The 16,271-nt window shown below is 29.6% G+C and overlaps 1 protein-coding gene across 9 annotated transcripts; it reads left to right on the forward strand.

Annotated features, from left to right (window-relative positions):
• The first annotated feature begins 2 nt into the window (after positions 1-2).
• LOC112694247 (ankyrin repeat domain-containing protein 12) lies at positions 3-13,981 on the forward strand. 9 transcript variants are annotated; one of them, XM_025569653.1, is made up of 7 exons: positions 3-287; positions 10,718-10,877; positions 10,951-11,240; positions 12,264-13,027; positions 13,095-13,307; positions 13,371-13,625; positions 13,689-13,980. In XM_025569653.1, exons 1-7 carry the CDS (start codon positions 251-253, stop codon positions 13,866-13,868), a joined length of 1,899 nt encoding a protein of 632 aa, XP_025425438.1. In that variant the 5' UTR covers positions 3-250; the 3' UTR covers positions 13,869-13,980. The 9 variants fall into 9 exon arrangements, with proteins under 9 accessions (XP_025425438.1, XP_025425440.1, XP_025425439.1 ...); XM_025569655.1 differs by lacking the exon at positions 3-287 and adding an exon at positions 7,830-8,262; XM_025569654.1 differs by lacking the exon at positions 3-287 and adding an exon at positions 8,285-8,436.
• The last annotated feature ends 2,290 nt before the right edge of the window (positions 13,982-16,271 follow it).

The following is a 16,271-nucleotide window of genomic DNA, read 5'->3' on the forward strand; positions in this document are numbered from 1 at the left end:
CGCCGCCGCCGCCGCCGCCGCCGCCGCTGCCGCCGCCGCTACCTCCACCCCGCCGGCGGGTTCTTTTTTTTTCTCTTTTTTTTTTTTTATTTCCGTTACTCCTCTCTCTCTCGTTTATCATTACTATTATTTTGTACCGCGCGCGCACCGTCCTCAACCGTCCGCCACCGCCGCCGCGGTGCTCTGTGCGACGTTGCGTTTCGTCCGGCTCGTCATGGCCGTGCTGTGAATCGTCGAGGAAACCGGCAACATGAGCGCGTACAAAAAACGTTACAAGACCACCACAAGTACGTGTCGGCCAGATCTTAAAAAATCGTTTTTTATTATACTTAATATTTTTGATAATTTTTTTTTTTTTTTTTAATTTTATTCTGTCTTGTTCTTTCGTACACATTTTTCGAGATCACTTCACGTCACCGGTATTTCGACGATCCTTCAAACCGCTTAATCCTTTCCTGCGCCCTTCGACTCCACGCGTTTCCGTTCACGTTTGCTTAGATTTTTCCATCTCCCGGCGTCGTGTTTCGGGTCGTTCGTGTGTTGTCCACGTGTTTTCCGACCGCTTCATTGTGTGCTTTTTTTTCCGCTACAAATTATTGCCGTCCATGTGCACGATCGGTCATCACCGGTAAAATTTCTGTTGTTCTTCTCGGCGGGATGGTCGTACCCGTACAATTATTGTGTTCCTTCATTGACGGCCCTCGAAAGCCTGTTTTATGTAAATTTTGAAAAACGTCCCATTCTTCCGCCGATTTCTAAGCAGTACGTTTTCAATCGGCTGTTGGTGTACCGCGGAAATATGATGTACAATATGCTATTTTCGAAACACGAAATGCATTTAATCAACTAGTTTCTAGAACTGTTTGGAAAATCACATATCTGCATTCAATTCCGAATGGATTTCGTTTTGTAATCATTAAAAACCGTTCGGTTATTAATTCGGTTTTCGATTATTTTTGCGTATGTTTGAAACTATTTTTTCGAAGCTTTTTACGTCTGGAAATTATTTGACATGGCGTTTTTTTAATTATTCACTGTCAAATTTGAAAATCCTTTTTATACTGTTTCTGAATAATTATTTCAACCTTGAATTATGAGTTCTGTAGAGTGAAACATATGTTGTTGACATTTAATCGGTAAAATGTATACTTTCAATTTTTGTGTTTATACTATTAATTGCTAAAAGGAACAAATAATTTATGCTCAGACAATAAGTATTGACTATTGGAACATAAATAAGTATTTCTTTAACCTAATTTTTTTCCAAATAGTTTCGTATTATATGCATCTTATCTAAGAAATTAACGACATGAATGATTGCTTTACATGTAGTGTATTTTTTTATTATTTCTATTCATATTTTATTATCAATGCTTAATGTGTTTTAGTTACATGCAATGTATCCGTTACAAACAAATAATATTTTCTTATTTTTATCTTAATCACGACACACCATAGAATTTATTTTTAATTTACATATTTAAATTAACCATTGATATTTTAAACTAATTTAAGATATTTTTAAGTGTTTATAATACTGTTAACAACAATCGTGTTTTAATTCAAATTTAAGTGTATGGTGAGGTTAGTTTTAATTTTTCGATAATTACTTCAAAATCGATTTCAATTAAATATAATATATTATTGTACCAACAAAACATAGTTGTCTATAATTAGAATATTGGAATACAAGGTTTACCAGATTTCAATGAAAAATAAAAAATAAAAATACATTTCTTCGTAGAACTTTGTTTTAAACTTCTGTGTATCTCTCTAATTTCGTCTACAGCTGGTCCAACTAAAATATAACATGAATAATAACGAATGTACTTATTTAAAAACAATTTTAATGTTTTTTGTTATACTTATAATTATTTCATAAGTAAAATAACAAAAAAAGTGTTACGTTTTATCTTATATTATTAAATGCTATTAAAAAATCGTATGAAAATCGTCGTATAAATACTTAATGCGTCGTACAAAATTGTACGTTGTTATTATTTTTTATTTCATGTATTTGATTTATGCAATATATTTCGAAAGAAAAATAATCCCGTTTGACTATTACAAATAATTGAAATAATCGTTAAAGTTTAGATATTTTTCTTAATCATTACAATTGATGAAACATATTTCGTTTTAAAATTAATGCTAAATGAGGATTTATTATAAGAACAAAAATAAAATTGTGTTTTATTATAATATTCGGGGATATCGGTTGATCAAAAAAAATAAAAGTTAAAATTTACGATTGTGCCTACAAATGGTTTTAAAATGTCTGTTAGATTGTAGATATTATAAAATACAATTAGATAATTTGATATATTATATAATGCAAGTTAAAATGTAAAGTTAAATATAAACAGTAAATAGCACATTTTAAATTATAATATTTATATATGTATATATTTCACGTAATGATGCCATTCAACTCTGATGCAGCAGTATGACGGCTATACTTATGAGTTATTTATGTCGTTTTTAAAATATCTAGGACAACGGCTTTAAAAACAGAATGTTAAAAAACCACAAAACATTTATTTCAACCCTGCTATATATTATTATGGTTCTCATAATTGGATTTTAATAGAAGTATAAAACTAAAAATTACAGTTAACTCGTAAATTGGTTTCCCAATTATGTTCTTAAATTATACAATTTATAATATAATCCAACTCTGATTCTTACAGAATATAAAAAATAATGATTGACATAAATTTTATACAATGAATTTGGACTAACTTTTTTTTTTGCATGTAATATTATTCTATGGTATTAATTTATTATATTGGAGGGTCTAAATCATAATTTGGTTTGTTTTTCTTTTTTTCTTCTAAATGTTTTGAAATCTGAAAATAAGAGCAATAAATCAATTATTATTATATTATATATAATATTATTAATATTAATCAATTTTCAAGTATTTTATTTTTTATTTTTTGATTAATACAGAGTGTAACGCATGACTCGCTGAATTTTCGAACATAAAATTAATTTTATGAACACAAATTAATGTATTTTCTATAGTCAACCTTAAATTATTAATTTTATAATTTATGAAATTTTAAGCAATGTTTCATATACATTATTTATTACAATATAATTATTTTGCATTTATTGATCTAATTGCATAAGGCAAAATGTTGAAATTAAAAATGTAAGTACTTCCTTGAAAATGTTTGATATCATTGTATTTTATTGATAAGATAACTTATACCTCAGGTTAATTCTTAAATCAATATAAGTAGATATAACAAAAATAAATAATGACTAATTACACGTGTAAATAATTGTATTTAACATTAAATAAATACATAAAATAATGTATTATAAATTATAATAATAATTAAATTATATAGTTAAATAACTAAAATAGAATATTATAAAATGCACTAATATGATAAAGATAATAAAGATAATATTGTGGTATTTTAGTATTCTATAGACTTGGTTTCATGATTTAAAACGTAATGGAAATAAACTTGTACAATTTTGCGATTTTCAGCTAATATATGTGTTCCCTATAGTTGTATTATAGTAATTTATAAAAGTATATTATGATTTTAATAAAATGAATATGCAAATCAAGTACAACTGTTTAAAAAATGCAAATTACAAGTTATTGGAAAACGTTATTCAACATAATTATCATAATAAGTTCTGAAAAAACGACTTCGGATAATACATTTTTTATCCTTCTAGTGTATTTTTATTAACATGCTATTGATGATAATCATCTAAATGATATGAATTTTTGAATAGAGAAGATTTCCCAGCATCACGTTTAACTGAATTTTATTTTTTCTATAATTATTATATAATTTATGTCTGTGTATCAACTTGAAAATTGAAATAATTATACTTAAAATCAAACATTAACAAATAATTAAAATGTAACCCAATTTTTTTTATCTCTTTCGTTTCTAAATACTAAAACCTATTATTGATTCATTTTATTTTGCATTAATATTTTATTCAATCTTACAATGAATATATATTTTAAAAATATAAAGCAGTAGTTCCGATTATTAAAATATATGTTACGTGTATTATTATGTCTATTAACTTTTAACAATGTATTCTCAAGTTATTTAAAACATCTATGTATCATGAACTAATTATAGGTTATTTCGTTATTATTAGATGATTTGAGATACGAGTAATACTGAAACTGTTATCGAATATTAATTTGATAAAATTTAATGTTTTCTTGTTATATAACTTTATAAATCAAAAGTATATCAATAATTAAGCATTTTCTAAATTAACTTTTGATTATTAAAACATGTTCCATTGTCCTTCTAGCAAAACCATTTAATAGTCCCTAGAGACAAATATTTTTCAATAATTTAATAACTAACGATAGAGCGTTAGATTTCAGGTTTTGAAGTAGTGCTAGAGCTATTCCCTTCTTTCAGCACCTTAATTTTATATACGTCTCGTTCAGAATTCCTAATAGGTTTAAATGTATTCCAATAAAAAAAAATTATCTAAACTGTTGAATTAATTATGATTGGTACCATCCAAGTACTGAAGATAAATTATTACGTCATAAATAGTTTTCAATTGGGCCATTCTTATTAATGAATATTTTATTGAATTCAAATTATTTGTTTGTTTCGAGGGGGCGAATACTATGGTAACAAGTTAAAAGATTTAGCCATTTACGGTTTATTTAATCAACATAATACGTGTTATTAATAGATATTTAAACATTATTTTTTATTTTTATTTTTCTGTTTATGTTTAACACATATTTATGTATTTTTATTTTATATGTTTTATAAAGTAAATATATGATAATAACACTGATCATATATCCTTCTCTTTTTTTCTATTCAAATAAGTATGCATTCTAAATTTGAAATGTATTTTTGTAAACAAACCAAAATTATTTTACCGTTTCTATATTTACTCAATTGTTTGTTCTAAAATGTAAAAACGAAAAAAAGGAATCGTACTATCCAAACGTTGAGTCATGCTTATGCAAAAATGTTGCGAAGAGAAATCTGTTAGTTATGAATCATTGGAAATAATATGTTGTTTTTTATTGAAACGTAAAGGCATCTAGTGCATGACTAACGTCATACTAGTTAGTATAAATTCCATGTAACGACCCATTATTTGCGAATCATAAAATAAGTTATGTTCAATTTTATTTTCATTTTAACAATTTCTTATTCAATAATTTGTTGATTGTTATACATATCCTCTATTTTTAACCTATTTGTAAAATTTTATATTTTTATAAATAATGAAAAACATTAATATACATATATTTTTTTTGTAAACATTAAGGTACGTGATTCATGTGCAAGTTTAAATGATATATTTTTTATGGAATTATTTATTTTTTCCGATCACTTATTTCACTGTACTATTCCGTTGTAATTTCTCGTAGCGTAATATTATTGGCATCACCAACTTAAAATCTATTCTTGATATACAACTTCATGTCTACACTTCAAAGAAATTCATCACTATTTACTAGATTTCGTTAATAGATCTTCTGTCGATAGTTTTCAAAATATATTAATATGAACATATTATGATATTTATAATTTTGATTAAATTATTTTCGTATATATATATAACATAATTCTTATATTATTTAGTAATAAACGAACTTACTTTATTATTAGATTGATAATAATTATGTATTTTGGGTACGGTTTTCTTAATTTCTATGAATTATATAGTTATAATAAATGTTATTTTTTTATTAGTTAACCACTTTATTTTGTTGGATATGTGTTATTTTTGGAAATACTAGTATTCTTATAAAGATATTGGCGTTAATAATATTTTCATAATGGGTAAATGCAAAAATATACATCTATAGTTTAAATATCAACATAAAATTAACTAAGTTTTTATGTATTATATTTACTCAATTATTACTCTATTAATAATTATTTGTCTAAAAAAAAAATCTATTTGTAAAAAATTATTTAGTGTATTTTAAAAAAAATATAAGCTTTTAGGTCTCTTATAATTGCTTTTAAATTTGCATTTCATTCGTCTACTTCATTTGATTAAAATTTATATAGAAATGACCTTATCCATCATCATCTTTGAACTGCTGTAGTATTATATCAGTTTTAAGTGGACGTATAAATAACTTGTTATCTAAAAATGCTATCAAATTTCTATATCTTTACGAAAGTAATTATTGGAATTGAAAGTCATTGACAAAAAATAAATTATTGTCTAATTAATAGAGTGTATACAGATAACATATTTCCTCTCTAATGACATTTTAGTATCACATTTCTTTAAGAGTTCGATTAACATTTCCTTCCAAAAAATAAAAGTTAAGAAATATCATATTTAGAACCCTAAGTTCCTATGTAATAAAATATATTCTTTAAAATAATAATTAGATTTGTAGAACAGGTTAGGTTTCGAAAGTATATTGTAATGAAAATAAATTGATTACTATGAAATGTCTTATGTATTCCAATAATTGTACTAATTACGTGTGATATTTTACAGGAGAGAGAATTCATGTTTTAATTTACATGCTCTGTCGCAATTGATATTTTAAATAACTAATTTACAAACTTGTAGAAGACTCGCTCCTCACACAATTTGAAAGCACTTTATTTCTTCAGCCATATTTTAAACTACGTATTAACATATTTTGACTTTCTTAAGTCATTAGGCATATGTTTGTGTCTATTTAAATCATACGTTTTATATACCAAACGGATTGAAACTATTAAAAATAATTCAATGGTAATCAAAAGCAAAAGCCGTGATCAATTTTTCGTGATAATATTTTTACTTTTTTAAAAACCAACACTTTCAAACGTACATAATTATTTTACAATTATTTTTTCGATTAAAATTTGGTATATAATTGGTAATTGCCCTAAAAATTAGATTCTGTATCATATTAAATCGGCAATTGGACAGTTATTTAAGATATTTTTTTCTTAGAAGTTTTAAAAAGTATAAATATTATCAAAAACAATTAATACTATATTTCGTATTTTTTTTGATAAAATAAGTTGTCAAAAGTATGTGTGAAGACTTGAAATTTTATTGTACGATAACCTAAAATTATGTTGATTACGTGAAAAAACTCGAGTTATTACCGTTGTTAAACAAATGCACATGAATATATAATATTAGCTCATTCGCATTGATTTCAACTGTACACTTAATAATACACGAATATAATGTACGCAAATATCGCTTGGCTATCATCTAGAACGCATCCAATGATCGCACTTGGTCGGAATCGACCTTCACACACGGGTACATCCTGTACGCAAGAAAAGCAAATATCCAAGAATTTTTCCCGCGACTGATCATCTGAGGGATTTTATTAATAATATGCTATGTACATTACTGGGAGCAGTGAAAAAACGTGCGTGCATCATCATTATTCTAAGTAAAAGTTTGTTGGATGATATGATTACGAAATCGTAGAAAGTGTTGGAAAATATGGTCCCCGTCCGTGCCGGTAAAAACCGATAGCATTTCGGACGTGTACGTTTGGGGGTGACGGAGAGTGAAGGTGAAAAGTCTCGAAAACTTTGAAATCGATCTGGCGCTTCGCCTGGACGGACTGCGAAGGACATTCGTCGACGTTACGTGTTGGGGAGGGGCACAAAACTTTTGCTCCGGAAAACGTTTTTCACGGCCGCTGGGCGAAAGGGTTGTCCCCCCCCTCAAGGATGTACTCCGGTGGTCCTCACCCCTCCTAACTGACCGGCCGGACCACCGCCACTGAAGGTCATGATGCACTCCGGGAACGGTGAGCCGAGTGGGGCTGTGCTGCGCGATGCAAGACGACGGCGGCGTACTATTGCGACGTTTTCTTCGCGGAAGACTGTGTTGTGTTGTGTAGTGGGCATACGACGTGTGGTGTACATACCACCGGCTCTCTCTCTCTCTCTCCGCAGTTACCGCCACCGCGGCCGACGACCTTGAACGCCGTCACAAACGCACCACGTAGTTGCCGGTCGCGTGCGGTGCCCGAGCGAACGGACCTGTGTGTGCTGCAGTGTCGACGAACGTGTGCGCTGCAAGACGCGCGTGTTGTTCTCGCCGGGTTAGCCGTCGTGTTCTTATCCGGACCGGTCTCCTTCGTCCGCCGGGTGTGTGGGTCGGTCCGTCGGTCGTCGCTCACTCGGCGATCCAAACGGTTTCCCGGAGGTTTTCCGACGCCGTCGCTAGCGGAAGAGCCCGCGCGCGGTACCTGCACCATCCGCCGCCGCCGCCGCCGCCGTCGTCGTCGCCTGCGTGCACGAGGTCAGAGAAAACGAACGTAACAACAAGTTTTTTCTCTCCGTCGTCTTCGCTGTTTATGTGACTATCGTTCTTCTGTTCATTTTTTGGTCGCCGGTAATGTTCGCGTCTGATGTCATGACAGTGCGTGCGATTGTTCCGAAAACGGTGTCGCCCGCGCTATGGGTCCATACACGTGTGCGTATAAAGAGCTGTTTGTGCGTGTAACAGACGGGGAGGAGCGGTGGTAGTGACTGTTTCAACCCTCGCGGAGGGGGGGGGGCAAAATATTTCGATTCGTCATCGCGACGTTGTCACATTTCCTCGCCGCCGTCCGGACCAACCACCTTTGTATGTGCGTACGTAATGCAATATACATGTTATATGTGTTTATTGTGCACGCGGCTGTTCCATTCCCTCCGACCCTTCCTCACCAAGGGTGCGATCGACCCTTCGTCCCTTCCATCTTCCGGCCGAACCCGTCTTCCACCGACGGCGATGGTAACCTTTTTCTGCGTTTCTTCATACCATAAATACATACAATATTTTATTACCTTTCGAATGGCAATCGATTTTACTTCAGTATTTTCGTATGTTCACCTCTACCACCACCACCGATATGTCTGATAATCTCTTTAAGTGTAGGACGAACAAAATTAAAGGAAAACGAACTGCAGGTATACGACGAGTAGAGCCAGCTAATAGCTTATTATAATTACTTTTATTATTATTATTATTATTGTTGTTGTTTGATACATTTGGTACGAAAAAAAAAAACAAAACATTCTTTGCTCTGCTCGAAATTCACTAATGCGTTGTTGTTTTTTTTTTATTATTAGTTTAGTTTAATTTCAGTAGTTAAGAACTTCGTTTGGAAACGGTTCTTCGTGCCCATGATGCTAAATCGTTCTCGACGTTACTGATTTTCATTGTAAACCTTCGATGTACGTTCGAATTATTTCAATTTCGTTGTCAAACACGCGACAAGATTCGTCACCGGTGTTCGACCGAGCCAATGTAAGGTCATCGGCCGTCGTCATGTAAATCACGTATTTAGCAATTAATATGCGGTAAAATTGCGAAATTATTCCTTGAACCCGCTAACGGGTCTCACGTCAATCGTGATTGTTGAAAACGTTCTTTTTATCGATTCATTTTTTCCCGATTAACAACTTTTTTTCCGTACCGTTATCTAATGACGAATAAAAAACTATAACTATTTTTTTTTTATTTTCCATGTTATCGTCAAAGCGCCCGTGTTACAAAAGTTGTTCGTTAATCATTCGTAAATTATTAATGTATTTTTTCGTGTTGTTCCTTCTCGTTCAATCGATAAATAATATTTTTTTTTCTTATCACTATTGTTATATAGTTGTTTTCGACTGCCAAATAGTTTTTTTATACAGTTCGATTGTAAAATCTAGTGACATTATTTATTAATTAGGTGGTATTTAAACCATTTTTTTCACAGAATCTTAACGTAATACTGATTTTGTCGTTTTATAATATAACACTCGTAAATATTTATTTCAAATTATATACTCTGTGCAATTCACAGTCAAGTATTAAATATTTTATAATCATCATTACTTTCAATAGATGTTGTGTATTCACTTTTAACTGCCCATATTATCGTTCATAATTTTCGTTTCTGTCCGGAAGAAGTGGCAGATCTTATGTCCTCATTTATTTTGCCTCAAAAACCACCCCCATTCCTCGAATCAAGTATTGATAAAAATTTAACAGCTCTATCTGATGATTTCCTGCGTTGTCGTTTATCTGGTACAAGTTTTCTGGTCGACCTACTTTTCTCTGCATTCTCTATCACTTGGTCGGTAACAGTACAAAGACCACAAACACGATCCAATCTTCAATTCTGAGACTGATCGATGTTCATTTTTCCATTTAAATATATTGGCATCCCTAGTTCGAAAGTCGACACGCTGGCATAATAATAATAATAATTTAATATTAACAGTACATAATATCACGATTTCTTATAGATTCTAGCGCTAATTATTGTTATTTTTTTTTTTTTTTTACAATAAAATATTGAGTATTGGGTGCTGCGGTTTTTGGTCGAGAATATTTAAGTAGTAATATTTTGTTCGTCTAAGGATGTCTGATTATTAATAATTGATTTCGAATAATATTACCTTGTAGAAATTATTAACAAATAATATTGTTGTTAGAGTTTTTTTTTCTAATCGAATTTGAAAAGAAAATATACTGCTAAATGTGATTGGTACTGTAAATGAAACTGATGTCAAACGTCTCTTATCATTTGTCTTAGTTTTTATCAAATTATTGTTTGATTCATTAACTAATAGTATTTACTTCTTTGGTATTAACTTGATTAAATATTTTTTAAAAGAACATAAGGTGTACGTAAACATATTATGCCATATTAGTTGCTTATTTTTTCTTTGTTTTCTTTTCATATTATTATTAAAATATATTTATATTTATTATCTTGTAGCTGCTGCGAACAGTGATAAACAGCAACAACATGCATCTCCAAGAGTGACATTAAGACTTACCAACACGGGTAACAACCAGTTTAAGAGTTCGTCTGCTCGACTAGATGAGAAGAATAAGAAAATAGCTGAGGAACAAAACACAAGCATGACGAACGATACGTAAGTGCTGTACATTATTAAATAAAACATTGTCACATTTGTCATTATGTTTTTTTATTAATTTTTATTATAGAAAAACTGTTGAGGCTGAAGAGAAATCAGAAACACCCTCTCAGTCTGTTTCTCAGTCTACTAATGCATCGACCAGTGCACCAGCTGAAAGTACTTCTACTAGTTCTTCTAAAGAAGCTGAAGTCAAAGATGCTGGTTCTGGGGATGCAATTGATACCACAAATAATTCATCAAATGAGTTAAATGTAAAAGGAGCGAAAGATACAGATAACTTAAAACGTCCATTAGCAGAAGAAGAAGAAGAAGTTAAACCAAAAAAACGTAAAGAAGAGCATAGTCAAAGTTCTAAAGGTGATTTATTAATTTATAATATACTGCAATTAATTAATTAATATTTTGATAGTTTATATAATTAATCTAAATAGATTATAAATGATAAATGAGTATACTTTTCATGTTTTTTTTAAAGTATCTTAACAATATTTTCTAATTCTAATTTTGTACAATAATTTTTTTTATAGAAATTTGATTTTTTAATTGAATATTTATGTTTTAATATATTATAAGATAATATCAAAGGACTCTACTAGAAAAAAATTCTAAAAACTGCCACTGCTTATATTTAGATTTTACAACAGCATACAGGTCCCTATTTATTTAAATATTTATTCATGACTCATACCATTTGAAATTTAAAACCAATATTGTTAGGTTTTTCAAATTTTTTCTAAATTGTATTATTCTCATAGGAAAAATGTAAAATTTCCTCTTCTATTAATTATTTTTATTTTGTTTCACATGTTTAAGTTGAGATAATATTATAATTCTATTTTATTTAAATTTTATACTCATGTTACAAGTTAAACACCTGATTTGTAACACTTATATTCATCAATTGAAATAATATTTTTATGATTTTATTGAAATATTTTGCAGTTTTATGAATAAAAAGTTAAAATTTTTTATTTGGTATATAACTACTATTTATTCTACTGTATAAATTTGCTATTTGGCTTAAAAATAGTGTTATACTGTATTTTAAAACCGTAATTATATTTTTGGATTTATACAAGAAGTTAGGGCAATCCCTAAGGCAGGTAAATGAAGTTTTTATCCCAGATTCTGTACCTTATTTTATCATTTAAGGTATTTACTAATTTATAATTATATTTAAAAAATAATGATCTTAATTTGATTTTTAACTTGTTTTTAGTCTATGCTGTATAATTTTAATTATTTTTCTTTAATTAATTAAACTTGGTTCTTATGGCACCAATAGATAAAATAAAGCTAAAATTATCACTTTAATCCCTATTTTATTAAATTATACAAATAAAAATAAAATTATAATCTATTATTTTGTTTTTTTTTCAGGTAAAACTGAATCTTCTAGTCCAAAACCTGATAGTGATGAAGATAAATCAGGAGGCTCTGGACCATCTAATGCTGATAGTCCTGGAAGTGGTCCTAAAGTACCTCCATTAAAAATTGTTATACCTACAACAGATGCCGATACAGGGACTAGGACAAATGGCAAAAATGGTAACCGGTCACATCACCATACAGCATTACCATATGTTGTACCTTCTGAAGAGTCTCCACCAGCGTCTAATCAGCCAAACTCACCAAAGTCTCCACAAAAAGCTAGCTCTGATACTCTTACTGTTGAAGAGCAAAAGTCTCCTCAAACTAGAGTATTGCGGTCATCCAACAGATGTGGTAGTAACAGTAGTGGTGCACCAAGTCGTGGTACTTCACCAATTGTTCCCGAAGAACAATTGGCACCAACTACTTCTCCACCTACTGTGGTAGTAGATACAGGTTCAAATCCATCGCCATCAACTCGTTCAGAACAAACTGAAAATGTATCGGTGACTGTAACTGGAGATGACAAACAGGCAGCTAGCACAGCTGCAGCTACAGCTACTACATCTGAGTCGACTGCTACTGCTGATATGTCTGCCTTGGAATTACATCCTAGACGTCGTAAATTAAAAGCTAGTCGTACTGAATCCGAAACTAGTGATACTTCATCTGTTGCCAATGTTACTGCTGTAGAAACTAATCCGTCCGGTACAACCAATGAACCAGTTCCAGTTACCAATTGCTATCAAATGTTTTTAAATATAAGAAAACAAGTAAATGAGTTATATTTTATAATATTAATTGTATTTATTTTTGACTTATTAATCTTTTGACTGGCAGATTGATAAAAGACGGAAGAATTTATTTCCTGTGCAACCCAAACCTCCATCTGGATTTAAAGACTACCTCATGAATCGATGCACATATGTTTTGGCTGGCAACTCTAATAGTCGAGTAGTAAACACTCAGACACCATCACCAGCCAATTTGCATGAACAGTTGAAAAAATTGTTTGTTGAACAAGAGAAAGAGAGACAAAGACTTCGTGTACAGGTTTGTTTTTCAATGTTTTTGATAAAAGTGCCATTATACTAACATAATTTAATGATTTTTCAGCACATTGTAGAAAAAGAAAAACTAGTGTTAAGCGTTGAACAAGAAATACTCAGGGTTCATGGTCGTGCAGCTCGTGCATTAGCAAATCAACTATTACCATTTTCTGTATGCACTATACTCAAAGATGAAGAAGTGTATAATATTATGACACCTGAACAGGAGGAAGAGAAAGATAGACATGCACGATCCCGTTATAATGGTCGTTTATTTTTATCATGGTTACAAGACGTTGATGATAAATGGGAAAAAATTAAGGTGAGAATATACTAAATTTTAGTTATCAAATAATAATATTTTAATATATTATTATTCCTGAAGGAGTCCATGTTATTGAGACATCACAATGAGGCAGAAAGTCTGCACGCTGTACAGAAAATGGATTGGGGATGGAAATTGAAGGAATTACAATTGTGCACTTACAGCTCTGAGCCTAATATTGATGAAGAGCATGTGCCAATGGTTCTAGTCAGTGATGATTTCGATCTCTTACCCGCCTAAACTATTTTTATTATTAATCAACATATCGGTACAGTGTCGAGTGATATTTATTGTTTATTCAACTAATTTTAAGTGGCTCTTATTATTATTACTATTATTATTATTATTATGAACAATAATTGAAATATTTTATTTACAACTTTTAAGTGTTAAACACACTTTTTTTGTGCCATCTTACCAATAATAATAATGTCATATATGGCTAATAATTGTTTGTTACTATCTTCTAATGAAAATGTATAATGACTTAAATAGACATTGTACTTTTTTTTGGTGATAATAAAAATGTTCTTCAAACCATCTGATTTATTATTTATTTTTTGTTTAAAAATCAAGACTTATATAATGTTAATCATAGTAATTTTATCAGCAAATTAATTACAAAATAATTTTAATGAAAGAAATTCAAGAGTAATGCTGCTATAAAATTATTAATTTTTACTAGAGTGAAGACTTCCAGTTTTTTAGTAGCATTTAATACAAATAATGAAATTGTTTTTGTCAATACTACGCTTAATTACTTTTTGAATTCATCTGTACCTGTGCGATTAAAATACTAAGTATTTATTTTTATCTATATCCTTAAAGCATATTTGGAAATTTGTATTCAACCTCATGAATTCCAATCATTAAGAAGTTTTGTACAGATGTAAAGTTAAGCTGGTAACATACATAACCTAGTAACTAAAGCTGATGACATACGAATTTGTAATGAAAATTCAGAACATTGTTAATATTTTCTTGAAGTCTTTTTTTTTACTCAATTTTGTACACAATGTAAAATGTTAAAGAAACAACCCTTTACTTGAATATAAAGAAATTCAATATCATAAAAAACAGCTTTTTTATAATTAATAATTATACTTTTTGGATTTAAACTCTGTTTAAGAGATTTCAAAGTTGTAATTATATGACAATGTCTGATTTATTTATTGACTGTAAACAATATGAGGGCACCACAAATTGCACATTATTGGTAATCTGAAAATGTTCCTACACAAGATCAGTGTTCGAAAATTGTATATCATGTCCGCATATTGTTGAATAGTAAATGTGTAGTAATATGTGATTTAGGCTGACTAATATATCATTGTAAAAATAATTAATCATTGAAGCTAACACAATACAATGATAGGTAACCAATTAAAATTTTTTTAGATTTACTAGAGTAACTTTTTCTTCCAATTACTTAACACTTCTGCAGTTACCGCACTTGTTAATTTAATTAAGTTAAATGTGGTGTTTAATAATTCATTAATAGTTCTACAGTAATAATATTGTTGAGTAATTTATTTACATAAATGGTCAGGGAATTAATCAAATTTTTACAATATTTTATGATTCAAATATTTTCAAACATTAGTTTTTATTTTAAATGTACTTAAGAATCCTTAGTTAATAGTTATATTTAATAAAATATAAAACATGCAACTACATATTACACTAAACTTTTCTTACAAACTTAAGGCAATTTGTGCACTAAATCTAATTCTGTTATCATCACTATAGAAGAGTCCTAATTTTAGAAAATCTCAACCAATATTTATTTTCAGTACATTTCTATAGCAATAGTTTTTACTAATTTATTCAGTTTTAGCATATACATGTATAAATTATAAGTCTACGTAAAAATGTTAATATACAAAAATATCCAAGTACCAAAAATGTGTCCGCATATACAAAAATCAATGTTAAAATAGAAAGTAAAAACGGTTATGCTGATAATTAATTTTTAAAATTAATTTAATAAAATGTAAATAATTTGCAAGTAAAATATGATTATGTTAGTATAAGAACTTAATAGTATAAGGACACATATTATGTGCAATAACCAGAAAATTCTGGAATTATCTGTTTGTTGCACTCAATTCAAAAACAGTCAAATCCATTTATATCAATAATTCGGGTACGAAGTAGTAAGTTTGTTGCATCCATTTGTGTATAGTTTTTTTCCTCATAATATAAGTAAATAAAACGGTTTTGCCCAAAAATGGAGTTGTCTGGTTGTTATTTTGGACCTCTCAATTATGAAATAATAAGCAACTTAATTTTTATAAGCCATTGTAATTATAAAATTTAATTTGAATTAGGTAATTTAATGTAATTTATATTTTGGTAGGTTCTTTGACATTTTGTTACTTGGACATTTTTTCTGTGAACATTTTTGATATGGTCATTTTTACCGACACCCATAAATTACAGCTGTTGAATATTCTACCAAGCATATTTATATCTGAGAAACGCATTGTATATCAATGTCTTCCTGATCGCTATCTCTATTTTATTAAAATAATGCAGGATACAGCATACATATAGGACACTACAGTTATTAAGTTAAATGTAAAAATTAAGAGTTTATGATTTTACAATAAATGTACAACCTCTACCAGTAACCATGAATAA

The sequence above is a fragment of the Sipha flava genome, unplaced genomic scaffold (assembly GCF_003268045.1).
Source record: "Sipha flava isolate LNK unplaced genomic scaffold, YSA_version1 126_pilon_pilon, whole genome shotgun sequence".
Lineage (NCBI taxonomy): Eukaryota > Metazoa > Arthropoda > Insecta > Hemiptera > Aphididae > Sipha > Sipha flava.

Bases quoted from the DNA above. Each gene is read 5' to 3' on its own strand.
- LOC112694247 (XM_025569651.1), top strand. From the start codon at position 8,616: ATGTTATATGTGTTTATTGTGCACGCGGCTGTTCCATTCCCTCCGACC. The intron at 10,878-10,950 runs GTAAGTGCTGTA...TTTTTATTATAG, and splicing joins ACAAGCATGACGAACGATAC to AAAAACTGTTGAGGCTGAAG. The intron at 13,028-13,094 runs GTAAATGAGTTA...TTTGACTGGCAG, and splicing joins TTTTAAATATAAGAAAACAA to ATTGATAAAAGACGGAAGAA.